Source organism: Aythya ferina (assembly GCF_964211825.1).
Source record: "Aythya ferina genome assembly, chromosome: 18".
NCBI lineage: Eukaryota > Metazoa > Chordata > Aves > Anseriformes > Anatidae > Aythya > Aythya ferina.
In genome coordinates this window covers 7,478,488-7,496,957 of record NC_140317.1, presented here as the reverse complement: position 1 = coordinate 7,496,957, position 18,470 = coordinate 7,478,488, and the positions used below count along the sequence as shown (strand labels likewise).

Below are 18,470 nucleotides of genomic sequence, written 5' to 3'. Positions count from 1 at the left end.
TTTGATTCTGCTTTCTCTCAGTCTGTTCCAAAATGAATAACACTGACTGAGGCATTAGCCTATTTGAAGTAGCTACGTCAGTCACAAATGTTTGTTTATGCTTTAACTAATTTGACTTATAGTATGATTTTGAAGACATCTGGCCTGAAGTTTTGAATATGGCTATTATCTGTTCAAACATTCTCAGCATAACTCTGTTCCTGAGGGAAAGAAAATAGAAGACTATTTTTCCACTTCAGGTTTCTGAGTTATGCTGGATATTTTAAATTTGTGAAAATAGGACACATCACCTTTCATTTAGCATAGCAAGCCATGGTTTCAGGTGCCTAAGAAAAACAATCGCTTTTTAAAAGACACAATTGCCTATTACTAAATGCTAATCTTAGAAGGGGCTTTTTGTTAAAAATTCCTCTCTCTAACTTTACTCCAGCACAGAAGTATGTATTAACCTGATTTAACTCTAGCAAAGCCAAACTACCACCGTGGAAATACAAAGAGAGATTTTCATCAAATTAATAGAGTCATAGAAATGAAAACTCATATAATTCTTCTTTTCAGGACAAGTTAGTGGAAAATGGGATTATAAATGACCTCACTATTTAATACAGTGTGAACTATGAATGTGAATTTAACAGATGTTTCCAGAGAGCTAGTTTCTACCTTCAGAAATGTCACCGGCCATACATCTGAGCAGCACTATTCTGGACGTAGGGCACCAGCATCACCAATTTGTAGGGAAATAAATACATATCCCTTTGAATATATCCTTTGAAACAGTCAGAATTCATCAGCGGCTCCCATACAAAGGACATAAGCAAGTAGCCTTTCCCCTCAGAAGGAAAGGTGCAGCACATCCACATCCCTGCTGCACCACAGGCTGCCAGCCCAGACCCTGAGCAGGGCTTCTTGTTTCTGCCTTTTTTCTTTCCTTGGAGAAGCAGTGTTCAAGCAGTTGTGTCTGTGCAGCATTTTCTGTGTTCACAGGCTTCTGAGCAAACCAGTCAGTTTCAGCGAAACCTGGGTGAAAGCTGTGGGTTGAAACAATACTAAGAAACGGAAAGTTTCAGGAAATCAGACAGGCGGGTCAGATTGAGGTGCTGTCAGTGCTGCTGGACCAGAAACCAGCAGGGTGAGCTCAGCTGTGGTGAACACCAGGGGCTCCAATGAACACCAGAGACCTCTCCTCAGCTCACTGGGCTGGCTAAGTTCAGCTGCTGACATTGGTACCGGGGCGTTTGTATCAGCTTGTGAGCCGTGAGCTAACGTGGGGTGCCACAGGTGTGAGGACTGGACCAGAGTCGAATTAGGTGACGAAAACAAAGCAGAGCAGCTCAGTAGTTGGGCCTTGAAAGAAACAATGGGCAATTCCTGGGTTCTGTATCCCATCGTGTCACGGAACTCGTGTTAATGTCAACATAAGGATTGTCCAACTGTGCAGTGCATGCATTTCCAGCATGTTTTAAGGTACTGATAACCTAAAATCCAAGAGATCTGATGTGTACTGTATGGATTTAAGTAACTGTGAAGTATTTTGTTGTCATAGCTGAAAAAAACTTGTAGTTTCTATTAATAGCAACCATTGCTTTATTTTTAGAACTGCTCCAGGGAAAGCTTCCCAGCACCACGTGAAAGAATTTATGAGCAAAGAGCCGCTACGGATGGGGCAGCGAAGGGACAAACACTGCGAACAAAGGGATAAAACTCAGCGAAGGGCGAACCAGGGTCGGGGGGGGACCGCTTGCGACAAGCCCCGCCCCTTTCTACAAGTCGCGACAGTCGCGACAAAGCATGTGGCGGCCAGGCCCCACTTCCGGGCGGCGCCCGTTGCCTGGTAACCGCCGCTTCCGCTTCCTGCACCCCGCGCATCCCCGGCGGCCGCCGGCACGGAGCGGAGCCCCTCGGCCCCGTGTGGCCCCGGCCCCGGCCCCGAGGAGCCGCCGCCGCCAGCAGCGGCCGCCAGCAGCCGCGGGAAGCGGGCACGGGGCGAGGGAGGTCGGAGGGCGGCGGCGGAGGCCCCCAGCGCATGGTCTCGGTCTGAGGGGGGGCGGCCCGGGGCTGGGCCTCCCCCGCCGAGGGGCCTGAGGGGAGGCGCGGGGCCCTCGTAGGAGCCGCAGCCCCCGGGGGCTCCGTGCTGGGGGCGGGAGGGGGTCGGGGGGTGGCTGGCCTTGTGCTAGGCGGAGGCAGAGCCCCTGGTAGGAGGCCAGCAGCGGCATCCCTCTGCTGGGTGCCGGCCCTGAGGGCACGGAGGTGCTGAGGGAGGGGTTAGAAGATGTTTCACGAAGCTGCTCGTTGGCTGCTGGGCCCAGGCAGCCGTTCCCGGCTTCGCCCGGCTGTCTTCTTGAGGGGTTAGGCTGGGAAGACCGAGCTGGACGAGGAATGGCGGGCACGGAGGGCAGAAGCAGTGCTTCCTCCTCGTCCTCTGTCGTCGCGGACGGGAGCTTGGTGTTTTGGACTCTGTGCTCCGTCATCGTGCCGGTGCTGATCACGCTGTGGTGCAGCTTCCAGCGGTCCCGGCGGCAGGTGCTGATACGTGACATCTTTCGCAAGAGCAAACACGACTGGCACTACACTGATCTCTTTGGGCAGCCCTCCTACTGCTGCGTGTGTGCTCAGCACATCCTCCAGGGTGCTTTCTGCAACTGCTGTGGGCTGCGTGTCAGTGAAGGATGCCTAAAGAAGGCTGACCAGCACTTTCTCTGCAAGGAAATTATGATGAGGAGCGATGGTAGAGCCCGCAGCTCTATGCCGCATCACTGGATCAGAGGCAATGTCCCACTCTGCAGCTACTGTGTGGTATGCAAACAACAGTGTGGCACACAGCCCAAGCTCTGCGACTACAGGTACTGCAAGGGAGTTTGGTTTTGTATGTGGAAGTGTGATGCTACATCCATGTTTAATTAACTGCAGTCTTTTTAGAACACATCGCCACAAAAACAATTTGAGAGAACCTAAAATGAAAGTGGGTGCCTGTGGGTTACCTGACTCATAAGTTAAGGGCAGGATATTGCATCTTCGGTCTACTTGTTGTCTTGCTTGCATTTCTCCATAATGATGTGCTAGCTAGCGTATAATTACCTCTAAAAGGCAATGTCTAAGAGAGCTTATGTTTTTATGGGACAGTTCTAAAAAGGCTCTAACACACATGTCGTTAGTACAGTGAATAGCCTGAGCAATATCAGTGGCATAGTGTGCATTTCAGATTGCCAAAATGTGCATGCATCTCTGCAAAACTGGCATCTGCTTAGTGCAGCTAGAACAAACAACCCTCCTATAACTGGTGCTTTTTGTTTTTGTTTTTTTTTTACCTTTTTAAGGCTGCTCAAAAGAGGCTAATAGGAAGTTCATGAAAGTTGCTGCAATATAATCCATTGTTACGGTTTGTAGTAAGAATGATAAAAAAGTTTTAGGAAATTGAAAGGCTCATACTGTCATTAGCAAGGCTGCTTGTAAAGTTGTCGGCATGGCACATAGTGACATGTTAGGCTAGAACATAGAGGTCGTGGTGCACATCCTGTGTAGAGTGTGACCTCTGCATTCTTAAAGGGTGTCTGCTTTTGCTCCACATTTATGTGATACTGGGAAATTGCATGGTAAGTTAGCCGAATTCCATTATACGTGAGCATATTGTCAGAAACAAAACCTTGAGAAAGAGAGAGCATGTCTATGAGAGCAGGAAAGAAACAGGATTCTGAATGCAAAAGGAGGAAGAATGAGAAAAGAAGCAGAAAATAACTGACAATAATCACTGTCTACAGTACAGGGCAAGTATCATCGCTTCTCTAGTTGTGTGCTGGATTAAGCAGAAGGACTCCAAAAATAGCTTTCACAGCTGCTTAAACCAAGGCTTTGGATGTAGCAAATGAAGATTAACATTTTGCAGAGGCTGGCAGGAGGTATTGCAGTGTTCCCTCTTGTTCTGGTCTGTTTGCCAGGGCAGCTCTTAGAGTCGGTCAAAAAGCTGAGCAATTTTGCATAGCAAAATCCCATAAGCCTTGCTCAGTACCGTGTAACCTTTTAGGTTTCAGACCTACGGGTATTATCACTTTGGGGAAATTTATCGCCAAAGTCAATTCATGGTATTAGTAACACTTGAAATTATTAAACTGAACTCTAGTATGTGCTTTCCAAGAATGGATAGGAGTTCAGTTTCTCATCCAAGCTTTCAGTGTAACTGCTGCATACAGTGCAATACGGTATTTGTAGCACTTATTTTTAACACCAAAAATCAGAGTTAATTTAAAACTGGTATCTTTATTTTAACAAATTCAACTGTTTTTCTAGACTTTTGAGGACATGATCAAGTTATGTAATTTTCTGTAGCCAATACATAGTCACTTCAACTTCCAGAGAATGCATGCTTTTCTCTAAAATGTGCTTAAAATATCACTTATAACAGTACATGTAAACATAAGTAATTCTTAGAAGTTAGTTTCTCTTTCTAAAATACATAAGCAAAATTTGTGTCATTTGTTTGAGGATTTCAGTTGTTTTTTTCTTTTTTTCCAGATGTGTATGGTGTCAGTGCACTGTACATGATGACTGCATGCTGGATTGTTTAAAGATTGAGGAATGTACATTTGGAGAATTCAAAGACTTAATTATTCCACCATACTACTTGTCTACAGTCAACCAGCTACGTAAAGACAAAAGAACCGATTATGAAAAGGTAATTGCCTTCTGCTTCTTGTTTTTAAAATGTATTGTCTGGCTTCTGCTTCTGTTTTTTAATGAAACTGGAAAACTTGATAAAGATGTAGGAGGTTTTGTTTTGGTTTGTTGTGTGTTTTTTTTTTTTTACATAACAAAAAATGAGTTTATAACACCGTAGCATTTGTTCTCCTAAGCACTGTAGAACAAATCTTCAGCCTTTGTGTTGAAAATATCTGTTTGTTTTGACTACATCAGACTAATTGGTAACTTCCTCATTTCAGCATTTGGAGGGAACTGATTATGAAGCAAGACTTTAGACATTTTCAAACATGCAGTGTTTATGTGACTTATCGTCATCTTTTTGCAGATAGTACCTTATGGCAGAAAACACTGGATCCCGGTAATCGTACTGGCTAATACTCGTAGTGGAAACAACATGGGTGAGATTTTACTGGGAGAATTTAAAATTCTGCTGAACCCTGTTCAGGTAATTACATTGAAAAACCACTATAACTAAATAACAGTTTAAGTTAGAATCAGCATCCCTTTGCTTCAATAATGGTAGTAGGATCTTCTAGAAGGTCAGTAAAGGAAACAAATTCATGCAGTTTGTTGTTTTAGAAAGAATAAGGTTGTGTGCAGAATAAAAATTCAGAGGTTCCCCCACTTCCGTGTTTTTTTTTCTGGTTCTTTTAATAGTTGTGCAGTCTTCTATTTATAGTAATACACGTAGTAATTCTGCTTTGATAGTCACATACTTATTAACAATTTTTTTAGAAATTGCAATATTTAAATCTTAATTTGGAACATGTGTTTAAATCCTCACTTTACTTGTGAAAATATTGGTGTTTACAATTGCTGTTTTGTGCTGTTGTTCCCTTTAAAGTCCACTTGAGATGGCACAGGATGTTGACGTTAAGGCAATTAGTTGTTCCTTGGATTTCCTGGCTGTACCTTAATATTCTCCCTTTGAAGTTTAAAACTGAATCTTAGAATACAGACTAACAGAAAACACTACACATTTGTTTTAAATACATCCCAGTAAGGCTTTATAAAATAAACCTCTTTGTATCCTGAATATTTTAAAGTAACTTTTATCTGAAGCCTTTCATCTTAACAAAACTCATGAAAATGTTACTAGATACAGACTTTTCTTAGGACTTGGTCAGCTTGATTTATCAATGGCTTTTATTCCTAGTGAAGCAGCTGAAGCTATTTTGTGACTTCAGGTCACATCCTGCTCATAAAAATCAAAACAGCTTAATTGCTTATGTAATATTATAAATAGAGAATGTTTGTTTTACATTAGAATAAACATCTTGAAGTTGTTTATCTACGAGGCAAATCATGACTCATGTTTCGTGAACCTATGAGACTCTATTTTCCTTTATTCTAGGTTTTTGATCTAAGCAAAACTACGCCTGCTAAAGCACTCCAACTTTGTACCTTGCTGCCTTGCAATGCTGTCAGGGTTCTTGTCTGTGGTGGGGATGGTACAGTAGGCTGGGTCCTGGATGCAATTGATGAGATGAAGATAAAGGTATTGTGTTTTAAATGAAAGGATATGTTATGAGTTTTGGAGCTGGAGAAATGAGTTTTGGAGCTGCTGAATTATTACACTTTAATCTTTTACCTGCATTTATCTTTTTCATCTTCCTGAATAAGCATACAGAAAAATATTTGCAGAATTGCTTATCAGGGCAAAAACAGCTTGTAATAATGCATCTTTTCATGTAGCTCAGAAAAATATATAAAAGCTTTAGAATTAAAAATGTATTTAAATTTGTTCTTTTCTGTAGAACAAGAAAAGAACAGATGCAGAGTATTTTATACATTGTTCTTTCCTCTTTGTCTAAACAGATTTATTTTGCTATCAGTAGCCATTATTAGTAATGCTGACTTGCTGTTTATTTATCCCAAAGCACTTTTATAATAACCTCGTAATTTTTGCCAGCTACAGTGGCAGTGCACTGTATATTGCCAGTGCATAAATGAGGGCTGTAATGTGCTTTTACTACTTATGGTGTATTCTGAAGAACCTATCAGTCTGCACTCATCCATTAACAGCAAATAGAAAAAATATGCTGTATGCTTGGTGTTGATTTGAAAGGGAAGATAATCCAATTTACAGAGTACTGCTAAGAACCCATGAGAAGATTGAAAGTAAAGAATAACTACCAGGGCTCTTGTACTTTACCTAGTAATCTTTTTCTCTAGTGATAAAAGAATGTCTTCCTTTATCAATATCTCTTTTTTTGTCTGTTTTGGCCGTGAATCAATTGCAGCGTTTTTAGTAGCTTTATTTTCTTGATGCTGCTTTCATGTTAATGCATGAAATGTTGTTGTTGAAGGCCATTATTACAACTCCATGCACAATCAAATTGAGCTTCTTTGAGACTTTTTATGTACCGATAAAGTAGAAATAGAACAAAGTAGAACTATAAAGCTTAACTAATATGGGTATGTGGTTATTTGGTTTTGGACACTTGATATATTGTCCCCAGAGCCAATATAGTTGATGAAACCTGGTAGCAAAGAACACAGATATTCAACTGAGGCATTGGAGTTACATAGATACCGTTAAGATTATGAGCAGTAGATTGTGCTCCCTTCGTTTATCTTGACTCTCAAATCCAGGTTGCCTGGCAGAAACCTCCTGTTGAAAAGTAGTAACCATAATGCTACATTTTCCAAGTATTTTTCACAGCTGAATGTCAAAGGTTATAGTATGTCTGAAACAATTGTTCATGCTTCTCTGGTAAAGAGGGCAAAGATCTTTGCTAAAGTGGCTGTTTTGAATGTTTGTTTCTGATATTTGCTGTGTGATCTGCAGAGGTAATTATCATCTGCTCAATCTGTTCATGACAGATAAATTTGTGTGTGTATATTGCAATTCAGAAACTTAGATACTGACTTTACTTTGGGTGTGTGAATTTCTGTCCACAGTTGAAATGCTCTAGTATTACATGCATCAGTTTTTTTAGAACTAACATCAGTCTTCTAAGAGCCTTTTTGTTGCTCATTATGGTCCACAGTCGTGTGTGTTCTTTTTGTCTCTTAGCATTCATTGCAGAGCACTTTCCCAGAGGTATATGCAATAATACTGTTATTAACTTACCCATACCCATGGTTGCAACAAGTAGAAAATTAGGAAATCAGATGAGAAGTTCAGGCTTCTGCTTTTAGTTCCAAAGCTTCGTTCTTCTGAGGGGATGCTCTGTTGAGTATCAGTAATGCATTGTTTCCTTTTTTCTTTTTTTTTTTTTTAATTTTTCTCCTCACAATGGCTTCACATTTCCTTTCTGTACATTATCACTACCATAAGTACTTAAATGGGCCATCTGCTCCACTAATACTGCCAGCTGTACTGCACTATGTAACAAGCTGATCTGAAGATTGTTTATCAGACTTGAACATTTGGTTTTGGAAGGTAGAAAATGATGCTAAAAATAGAGCTAATATGTAGTGTTTCTGTATCCTAGGGGCAAGAACGCTTTATTCCACAAGTTGCTATTTTACCTCTGGGAACAGGTAATGACCTGTCTAATACACTGGGCTGGGGTGCAGGTTATGCTGGAGAAGTCCCTGTAGAACAAATCTTACGAAATGTCATGGAGGCAGATGGAATCAAACTAGACAGGTAAGTAACAGTGAAAAGACAAATTCTATTTAACCAAATATTACTGTAGGTCTACTGCTATGCCACTAAAGCAGTATATGTAAAGTACACAGTGGATTAGGGAACTGCAGAATAACCAAGGTCCAAAATTAGTCTTTATTTAGTTTTTCTGAAGTGCTTAACTCTTTTGTAGTGTAGCTAAATCTGAATCTTTTGAAATTCTTAACTACAACTTTGATACTAAGTGAGAATAGTTTGCCTGCCGTGCATCTAAATAATGGCTGTTGTTTTTCAGATGGAAAGTTCAGGTAACAAACAAAGGATACTATAACCTAAGGAAACCAAAGGTATGGCTTGTGATTATAAATATGGGTTCTATGGAATATCTGTATCATTTTCTGATTACCTGTTTCCCATTAAACATAGTGACTTTTAAATCCTAATAATATTTCAGAAGGCCATAAATAGAAATTCTCTCTTACAGGTGTTCACAATGAACAACTACTTTTCTGTAGGACCTGATGCTCTGATGGCTTTAAATTTCCATGCTCATCGTGAGAAGACTCCGTCTCTGTTTTCCAGCAGAATTATTAATAAGGTATGTTCGGTAAAGTGACACTTTCACCTTGTAGTTGCTGACTTAACTTAAGGCTATTTTTAAAGACTCAGCATGATTATTTTTCTGCATAGTGTGACAGAAGTTATTGCAATTAAATCTTAGTTTCATCTTAATTTCTATTGGATTTTCAACCCTTAGGACTCTTTGTCAGGGACTGCATTACTCTGAAACAAAATGTCTTCAGATATTAATGAACTGTAGTGATATAATTTCTCTGCCTTGTGCAAATGTTACATATGTATTTTAGATGATAAGCTTTGAAGAACCATAACTATACATGAGCATTTAAAATAGATTTCATACTAACTGTCTCTTTTAACAGTCCTTTCTGTCCTTCTTTCCTTTTGTTTGTTTTGCAGGCTGTTTATTTTTTTTATGGAACCAAAGACTGCTTAGTACAAGAATGTAAAGATCTTAACAAGAAAGTTGAGGTAAGTTTTTTAACTTGCTTTTTCTTTGGACAGTCGGGGAAGTAGAGAAATTTATCTTGTGAAAGGAAAGGAAAAAAACTGTGCAGTTTACATCTACATGATACTTGTGTGAGGATAGCTCTGGACTCTGGATTTTTTTTGATGTTCCAGGCTTCTTTGCTATCTGCAACTTTATTTGTGGAATTCATGCCTTCGAGCTTACTGAAAATTACTAAAAACTTTTCTGGTCTTGACTCAGATCTCTGAGTTCAAATACAGATACTGAGATGAAATCTGTAGTAGACTAGAGACTTAAATAAGTGACAGTTCATTTTTCTTTTCTCTATTAACAGAAACTGATTACAGGTTGTGAAGTCAGAAGTCATTTTTTTTAAGTATGGAAAGAAAATGTTATATTTGTACAGGCCCAATTTTGCTCACAGATGTTTTTTTTCTTCAAGTGGAGGCCTATTAGACAAAGAGAATAATTAGCTTATGTTGAAGTACTGAATTTCATTCATGGTAATTAACTTCTGTTTTTCTTTTAAAGCTAGAGTTGGATGGTGAGAGAATTGAGTTGCCCAATTTGGAAGGCATCATTGTCCTGAACATTGGATACTGGGGAGGTGGCTGTAGGCTCTGGGAAGGAATGGGTGATGAACCTTATCCCTTGGCAAGGTATGCAATACCTCTTTTTTTTTTTTTTTTTTTTTTAACAGTTCTTGTAGTGTAAACAATTCCCCCCAGTAGGCTATGCTTACGTAATAAGTCTTGTCTGAAAGTCAGGATTCTTTTTGTTAGAGACTAACAAGAGCTAAGTGCATCCCATGCATCAGGTTTGACCTTCTCAAAATGTCTGGCCTGATTAGGCAATAGGGTTGAAAAGACTATTGAAAATAGCCTTCAAAAAGTAGAAGATACGTACATCATGGAAGTCAAATTTTTGTTGCCTTATTATTGTTCTATATTTTAATTTGTATTAAGACATGTTCTTTTATAGTCTGAAATGGATGTAAGTTGGCTGCAGCAGTGATGAATTGTGGGCACATGAGACTTGCCCTCCTGTGACTTCCTTCTTTAGAAAATGCTTATGAGGCTGCATTTCTAAAGTTATTTGGCCAAAGTTCTTTACCAAAATCTTAAAAAAAAAAAAAAAAAAAAAAAAAGGTGGGGGCAATTAAAATATTTTCCTGTAGATTAATAACTGCCTAAAAAGACAGCAAGACAGAAAAATTTTCAAATTTCTGAAGTGGAAATCCACCAAAGGCCTTAAATATGCACTTTGAGTCTTGGAGAATAATATATCTGTGATCGCCAGTAACTGTGTAGGGTGTACCAACCAGAGTATTGTTCTGTACTTGGCCTGCTTTTGTACAGCTGCGCTTTCTATTCAGTGTGACTTATTCACCAGGAAATAAATAGTTCAAACATTTGTAGATTAACAGTTGTCTTTTTTATAGTAACAGAGGAAAGACTAATATTTGAATGGGCATTTCAGAGTTCATGAACATCACTAAGAGGTCTGCTTTCTTAATTCATAGACATGATGATGGACTTCTGGAGGTTGTTGGAGTTCACGGTTCTTTCCACTGTGCCCAGATTCAGGTGAAACTAGCAAATCCTGTTCGTCTAGGGCAGGCACATACAGTAAGGGTAAGTACTATTTATAAACCTGTTTCCCTAATCTTTTTTTCAATACGCAGCATACAATTTCAAGCACTCAGCTCTATGTTCTAAAGTTGCAGTTTGCAGTTGAGCAGGATGCTTCTTTTGCGTAATAAATTTAATTAAGTTATAATTAGCAATCCTCTGTTGCTGTGGTTGGTAACCTATGAGTACAACTAATTATGTATTAAGTTTCTCCCTGGCTAGTCTCGAACTGTGCAACATCAATACGTTGTATTTATAAAAGGTATCTTCAGAGCTACATTGAACTGCTGTGATTGTGTGTTCTTCTGTTTAATACTAGCTGATCTTGAAGAGTTCAAAGATGCCAATGCAGGTGGATGGAGAACCGTGGGCTCAGGGGCCATGCACTGTTACCATAACTCATAAGACACATGCACTGATGTTGTATCACTCGGGTGAGCAAACAGATGACGACGCTTCCAGCGTGTCTGAGCAAGAGCACGTGAGAGAACAGACAGATGAAGAGGTATAGATGTTGTGGAATGTAATGTAATACAAAGAAGAACTTCAGCCCGTTAAAAGCACTGAGAACACTTAACCTAGATCAAGGATTGTGCTATAAGGTTCATACTTGTAAATGAACTAGGGTCGAGGAAAAAGCCGTGCTTTCACATTCATGAAAACTTTCACAGCTGAATTACCACAACTGCTTTGCCTTTTAGGTTGATAGTGGTACCCAGCCTTTCTAGCTGAGGAGCCAGTTACTCTGTCAGGGAAGGACCAGATACAGAAGCCCTTCCTTGTTGTGGAATCAGATCTTCTGCACATATACAATATAGTATGCATAAGTTTTGATACCCTTGAAAAGGGGAACAGTTGGAGTTCAGCCTGCTTCCACCTGTTATTTTCTCCAGGAATGCTTCCAGAACAGAAAAACAGACCAAGTAAAATGTGGGCTGTTTTTTTTTCTGTCAACGGCCTGCTGGTCCTGTCTGCCATCTCTTCTTGGAAGTAGGACAAACTTTTTTGTGCACCTGTGTGTGCAGTACATACCTAGTAGGCTTGACTGGGAGAGTGGAGATGTGGGGGCTCTTGGAAAGGCAGCTAGCAAGGAAAGGTAGGTTTGGACCAAAGGTTTCTGGAAAGGGTCTGTTAGCGAATGACTTTTTCAGTGGCTTTGTAAGCCATAGATGGAGTATTCCTGAGTACCCAAGATACAACATCAAAGTAATTGTACCATGACTTGCACTGAATGATCCTGTGACTGACTGCTTCAGTCAGCAAGAGATTAATTCTAGTTTTTGTAAATAGCAACATGTTACAGTTCTAGAGGAGGCTTCTTGGAAGAAAACTTGGAGCTGTCTGTTTTAGCTGTGTTTTAAAGACTGTTTTAAAGAAGTAATGATAGCTGGCAAATCTTTTTTTTTTTTTTTAAGAGGCTTGTTAAAGATCTCGCTTTGTTACCTGGAAACAATCGATAGCAAGTCAGTCTGTTAACTGTTTCAGTTTGAATTGTGGAGATTGAGAGAGAGGTTTGCAGAGGTTAGCAAGTTCTTTTGTTCACGTGTATCATTTGATGTGTGTGGAGGGTAAATTTGTTTTCTAAATGGCTCTTAGGGGGGTCAAAGATAATTCGGCCTGAATCTTCATTTCTCATATGAATACTGGGCCAGGAAAAGGTTAGTGGCCTATACTGGTAGTAAAGGTTAAGAACACACACACCAGTACAAGTAAACGGTCAATTTGACATATCTGAAGCTTCTCAGGTTCCAAGCTTCTCAGGTAAAAACATCTTCATGTCTAACAGAAGTAAAAACCTGCTTCCTTTTTAGTTTTCCCTTAGAGGTATTTTAAGCCTGCAGCAGGTGAGACATGTGAGTTAAGATTTTGAAGTTTGTAACTAATAATTCAGTTAAGTCCAGTTGAATTCTTGAATAAGAAAAGAATTTACGCTGAATGTATATTGCATAAGCTAAGATCATAAGAGAAGTTGAGGGGCATTGATCATAGCTTTGAATGTTGCTGCTTTTGTCAAACTGCCCCAGTCACTTTTTTTTTTTTTTTTTTATGCTAACTGAAAGCGAAACCATTGGGTAAAGTAGACTGTGTTTCTAGGTTTTGTAAAATGAAACTGTTTTTCAGCAATCTGTAAAACAAAGTTTGCATTAACAGTGAAGGAACTATTTATATTTTAAAATAATTTATTTAAGCCTTGGAAATGTTAGTATTTTTAGAATCTTCAATTGTAATCATCTTTGGAGAGCATTTTTAAACTGATGGTATTTACTCTAGAAAGTGTACGTGCTAGATCTTAAAATACTACTGATTGCCAGTGAATTTATAGTTGTCTGGATACGTGACCAGAGTGTAACGAACTGTAAAACAGAAGCCACTTGTAAATTCCATATTCATTAGCCTCCCACACCTCATCTTAATTATTTTATAGTATGTAAATACAGAGAACAAATTTATTGTTAAGTCTATATAAAATGTATTTAAAATATGCAAAAACATGCAATGTTAGATAAACCCAGTATCCTAACCTTTTGTTGCTGTTGTTATGGAGGTTCAATTTGTATTGTAGCTTCAAAAGTCTTGCTAGTTATTTATTTTTATTTGGATAATTTACAGACATTAGCATCCCCAAAATACTTAAGTTCTGTGCTATGTAACTATTGTTTACAAACAACTGACAAGTCTCTGGAAAAGCAGGGTATGTGTTATGAAGGGCAGTATTTTGTATACTTAATTTAAACTATTCAGAATGCAGTTTAAAGAGCTATCTAAAGTTGATCAGATGATTATTCAAATTATTTTGTAGCTTAAGAATCTTTAACAGTTCAAAACGTTCACTTCTTAAACTCCCAACATCCTGAAAAATATGTGACGTGAAGACTTTGAAAGCTTCCTTTTTTTTCCTCCAGTAGGTGAGCTGACTTTTCCACATCTGTTTTGCCTGAATGTGTACCAGTGATATTGTACTATATTTGTGCAGACTAGATCCTCACACTTACTGCAGGTTGTTATGAATCCTGTCCTAAATGTGTGAAATACTCTTTGGGAAATGCAAATGTATCTAATTGAGCACTTTTGAGGGAGAACCCCCGAGAAATGGTCTTGTTTGTATTGGACAGATCATCATCCCCTACTTGCATGTGGAAGTGAAAAAGTTTGACTCTTGGTGAATGCAGGAAATGGTAGACAGCATGTGTAGCCTTTTTAGGCATGGAAAGCCTCTTGTAAAATTGTATTTATGGTATGGAGAATATTCTGTAAGTATCCGGTTCCTAAGCAGATGTGTGGTCATCCTTCTATTATAATTATATCATTGTCATATGCATGACCAAAAAAAAAATCTTTTTAAACATACGATGTTAGCACTAGAATCTGCTAGGAAGTCTTTGGGAAGTCTTGCTGTGTCCAACACACCATCCTTTGATTTACATGTGTCCTCCTTTCCAGTATGTTGCAAATTGTCCTAAAGTTGTTATTAGTCCAACTTGAGAAAGCTCAAACATAGTACACAGGCTCCCAGATTCTAATGCTGACGTAAATGAACATCTCTAACTTATAATATAGCTGTAGTTGCTTAATGTTGTCATGTGTGTTGTGGCTTTAAAACTGCTACATGTTTTTTTAATGTTGTAGGTGCATAAAGCACCAGTACAAATAGCAACTGTATAGATTGGAAACCTGAAAATACTGCAGTACGTCCTTTACCCAGAAGAGGGTACTCTGCAGCTGGAGCTCATGCCCTGCGTGGAGAGATTCTCCCATGCCCTCTTACTGACTAACATTGGGGAAAATAGTGATAAATAATGAATAGTTTCTTCTGGCAGTCTTCATACAGTATAACTTTGCTTAAAATGTATAGAGTGAATAATAACATATATTGTCAAGCACTCAAAAGCAAATTCACTAAAACTATTTTTAAGTTTTACTGCAGTATAGGCTACCTTAACAGAAGTTTGGTCAGATGCTGATAATTTCCTTTATTGTAGGTTCTCAATCCTGTGAAATGCAAACAGCAAACTTTAACTTATTTGGAGAGTCTTTCTGTGCGTGAGCTTCCTGCCTTACTCAAACCTAGTTTGTTTACGTGTTCATTGAGAGGGGGTATGTGTGTGCATTTTCATATGCATAGAGATTTGTCATAGGCTTTGTTTTTACTTTTTTTTTTTTTTTATCCTCTACTTTGAGCAATTCATAGCAAGGTTAAACTGTTTCAAATACCACCTGCCTTTCGTATCTTTATCCTTGTATGGACTATTTAAAAAGGTGTCTGAAGTCCAAAGGTGCATTCTTTGTCTTTAAAAACAGCTGAGGTGGATGGCAACCACATTCAGCTTTGTTTTCGTTCTACTGCAATTGTGAGATTTGTTTCAAATTAATTTGAACTTATGCTCAAACTTGAATATTTTTGTCAGCTCTGTTATGAATTGCATTTTGTTTTCCTAATGTAAAGATGGTATAGCTTAACTTATGCATGTGATAACTGTGTATGTTCAGTTTTCTGTTGCCCATTCATAGTTTTGTGTTTTCAGGTCTTGCTTTTCTTAGGCACTGAGTAACTTGGAACACTGTTTACTACAGTTAGAAGCTTTAAGTACTGTTCTTGGAATACAGGCTTGAGTTTCTCCTGGTTGCACAAGAAAATGCTACCATGTTTGAACACGCTTGGAGAAAATTGTCATCTTAGAGCGATGTTTATATCAAAAGTTTAAAAAATATATATATATAATTTCAGCTGATTCAGATTGGGAGTTTGTTCCCTGGTACATCTTGTCTTGACAGAATTTGCAACTATTCAGTAAGTACTTTTTTCCCCTCAGTCATTTTAACTTCTCGTTTTTAGTTTGTATTAGCTAAAAACATCAGTTGGGACAGTGTCAGAAGCTCTGCTGAAACAGGATAGTGAGCTTCTCTTCTGTTTGTTTTATACTTTATGCCAGCTGGTTTGTCAGAAACGCAAATTGGAATGGTTTCATACCGCATATTTGTAACTCACCTTTTTTGCCCTTTCCAGTCAACTTAATTTCTAATTTACTCAGACTGACATCTGACACCTGGAGAATATTAGAATGGGCACATCAGGTGTAGTGTTCCCTGTCCTCCAGACCTATTTTGAAAGTACAGTTTTTGCTTTTAGCTGCTGGGGATGAATCTCCACTTTCTACACAGGTTCTCAGAATTAGTAATTTCTGGTTTAGGTTCTGCCAATTTCTTCTGGATCTGCATTACATGCACTGATGCTCACAGCTTTTTAGTGTATATTATTGTATCTAACTGTTTTTTTTTAAAAAAAAAAAGCACTGTACATTAGCTGTAAACAGCATAACAGTATCAATGCTACAATGCTTCTTTTTTACGTAGGAACAAATACATTTGGTAGAGCAGCACTGAAGCCTAACTGGTTAATATACACATAAGAGTAGGACACTTAAGAATCTTTGCATGTGTTCTAACTGAAAATCCTTTTTTGTTCTGTATTTCGTATCTAGTATTAGCAGTTTTCTTTTTTTAAAAGAAACAAGATTGTTCTTGGTTAAGAATAGACTAGGATATCTTTTTAGATTTAAAAATGCTAGTAGCATCACTGATCCTGATGAATGTGAAACACTTGTTTTAAAATGTTCTGACTTCTTTTCTGAGAAACTGTAGCTGCTTCCTGAACACGGGAATGAAATGAGACCACATTTTCATTTAGCAATTAGATAGATTGATTGATTTTACACATTCAGTATTTCAGTATTGTTTAGGCTGCAGTTCTAAAAGCATGGCAGATCAAAATATCTCACTAAGAATGCTGAATACCCAGTTCAGGTTTTGGGCATCTCAGGGAGAGACTTTAGGCTGGAGTAAAGCCACATGCCTCAACTAAACCTAGTGATGTTATGCTGACTTGCTTTCGCTGAGGCTCTGGTCTTTACTGTTTGAAAGTATGAATGTATTCAAAATTTTACTTTGTTTTTCATTAATGCTACCTTGTTTACTGTGCTGTATACTCCTATTGTTGTATGTATTTCATTTGTTTATTTGAAACTTGTTTGCAGATTTCAGCATAAATCACTTTTTTCTTAAGAGTAAGTGGGAACTAATGTTGTGAGTTTATTGCATTCTGTGTCTTCAAAGTTTACATCCCTCAAAAGCCATTTTGTCTGCTACCAACTATTGTAATCCTTCGAGTACCTCCAGCCATCTTCTCTTTATAGGATTTTTATAGTTAAACAGAACGGATTTTTATTTTTGTAGCTTGTAACTTCAATATGTATACTAGTTATTTCTATTTAGTAATTAGTGATTAGAATACTGTAAAAATGTGACTCTTAAGAGCTGTAACTTTAAATTAATAACTACTTAAATGAAAATACCAGCATGTTAAAATTTAAAAAAAAAAAAAAAAAAAAAAAAAGTTATTATTTAGCTTGGAAATACTGTGATGCTGTGACTTGGAATTTGCATTGAATGTGTTTATGTGTATTCTGAAATTGCACTAAAGGGGAAAAAATGAACTTGAAATGCAAATAATAGATGAAAAGGTAGAATTTTTATCATTTTTTTCAACCAAGATTACATTTGGCATTTAGTGTTTTGTTTTCATGTGTTTTGTTTTTTTTGTTTGTTTTCTCCCTGCTGCAGAGCCCTAACGCAGGAATGATCATTGCACTTGACAGAACAGTTGTTTCCCTATGGTGCAGTTTAACACACATGTATTACTTAGTGTCCAACCTCAGCAAAAGCCATTTGCACCTTTCCCACCTCTCTTCTCAGAAAACAAAATCTTAGAGCAAAGCTGAATGCTCGTAGCAGTAACGTACATGAGATCTTGCTTGCAAAGAAATAGCCAGGCAGCATAATATTGAACCTCCAATGCAAACTTCTAAAGACAAAAGTTGTTACATTTTTTCTTTACATCACGCTGCTTTCAAATACAATTTTTTTTTCTTTGGTTAAAAGAAGGAAGGTAGAAATGGGAGGATAAGGAGGTATTCATGTACAACTCCTACTTGCAAAGGCTTGGAAATGTCTTATTTGCTGTGTAGACACACAACAAGTATGATTCTAGAACTTTGCATAAAACTCTGCTTTGTTTGTGCTCTTACTGGCTTAATCCCTTATTACTGAAGCAGGTGATACTAGCATTGACATGTGAAATGTGACAGGTTTACTCAAATTATTACATGTGGGTAATATGTATTATTTGAGTAGTTGGGCCAAGCTTTGTCTATAGGCTCCATCAGGTTCTGTGCCAGCACTCCACCTTAACACAAGTGAAACTGAAGAAAACGTTTGTGTTTAGTCAATAGTATTGTGGCCTATTTCTTGTGACTTAAGCTCCCAGAAGGCTCTTTTGAGAAACATCTACTCTGTATTCTTCATAGAAGTTTGCAACTATAGATTTTTCACAGTACTGACTCTGTTACTAGATTTCCTAATGCATCTTTTTGTTGTCTTGCTATTTGTACTGTATTTCTCTGTAGACTAAAGTGTGTGGATTAAAATATTTAAACTCAGTTTTTCCTGTTCCTCACTATGCACAGAA

General features: G+C 38.2%; 1 protein-coding gene across 2 annotated transcripts; it reads left to right on the top strand.

Annotated features, from left to right (window-relative positions):
* Positions 1-2,147: 2,147 nt before the first annotated feature.
* On the top strand, positions 2,148-18,441 carry DGKE (diacylglycerol kinase epsilon). Of its 2 annotated transcripts, XM_084491975.1 has the most exons (12): positions 2,148-2,840; positions 4,507-4,666; positions 5,018-5,137; positions 6,047-6,190; positions 8,133-8,290; positions 8,565-8,616; positions 8,754-8,867; positions 9,248-9,319; positions 9,849-9,976; positions 10,840-10,951; positions 11,268-11,453; positions 15,472-18,441. In XM_084491975.1, the coding sequence occupies exons 1-12, from the start codon at positions 2,377-2,379 to the stop codon at positions 15,496-15,498; spliced, it is 1,737 nt and encodes a 578-aa protein (XP_084348101.1). In that variant the 5' UTR covers positions 2,148-2,376; the 3' UTR covers positions 15,499-18,441. The 2 variants fall into 2 exon arrangements, with proteins under 2 accessions (XP_084348101.1, XP_084348102.1); XM_084491976.1 differs by lacking the exon at positions 11,268-11,453.
* Positions 18,442-18,470: the final 29 nt, after the last annotated feature.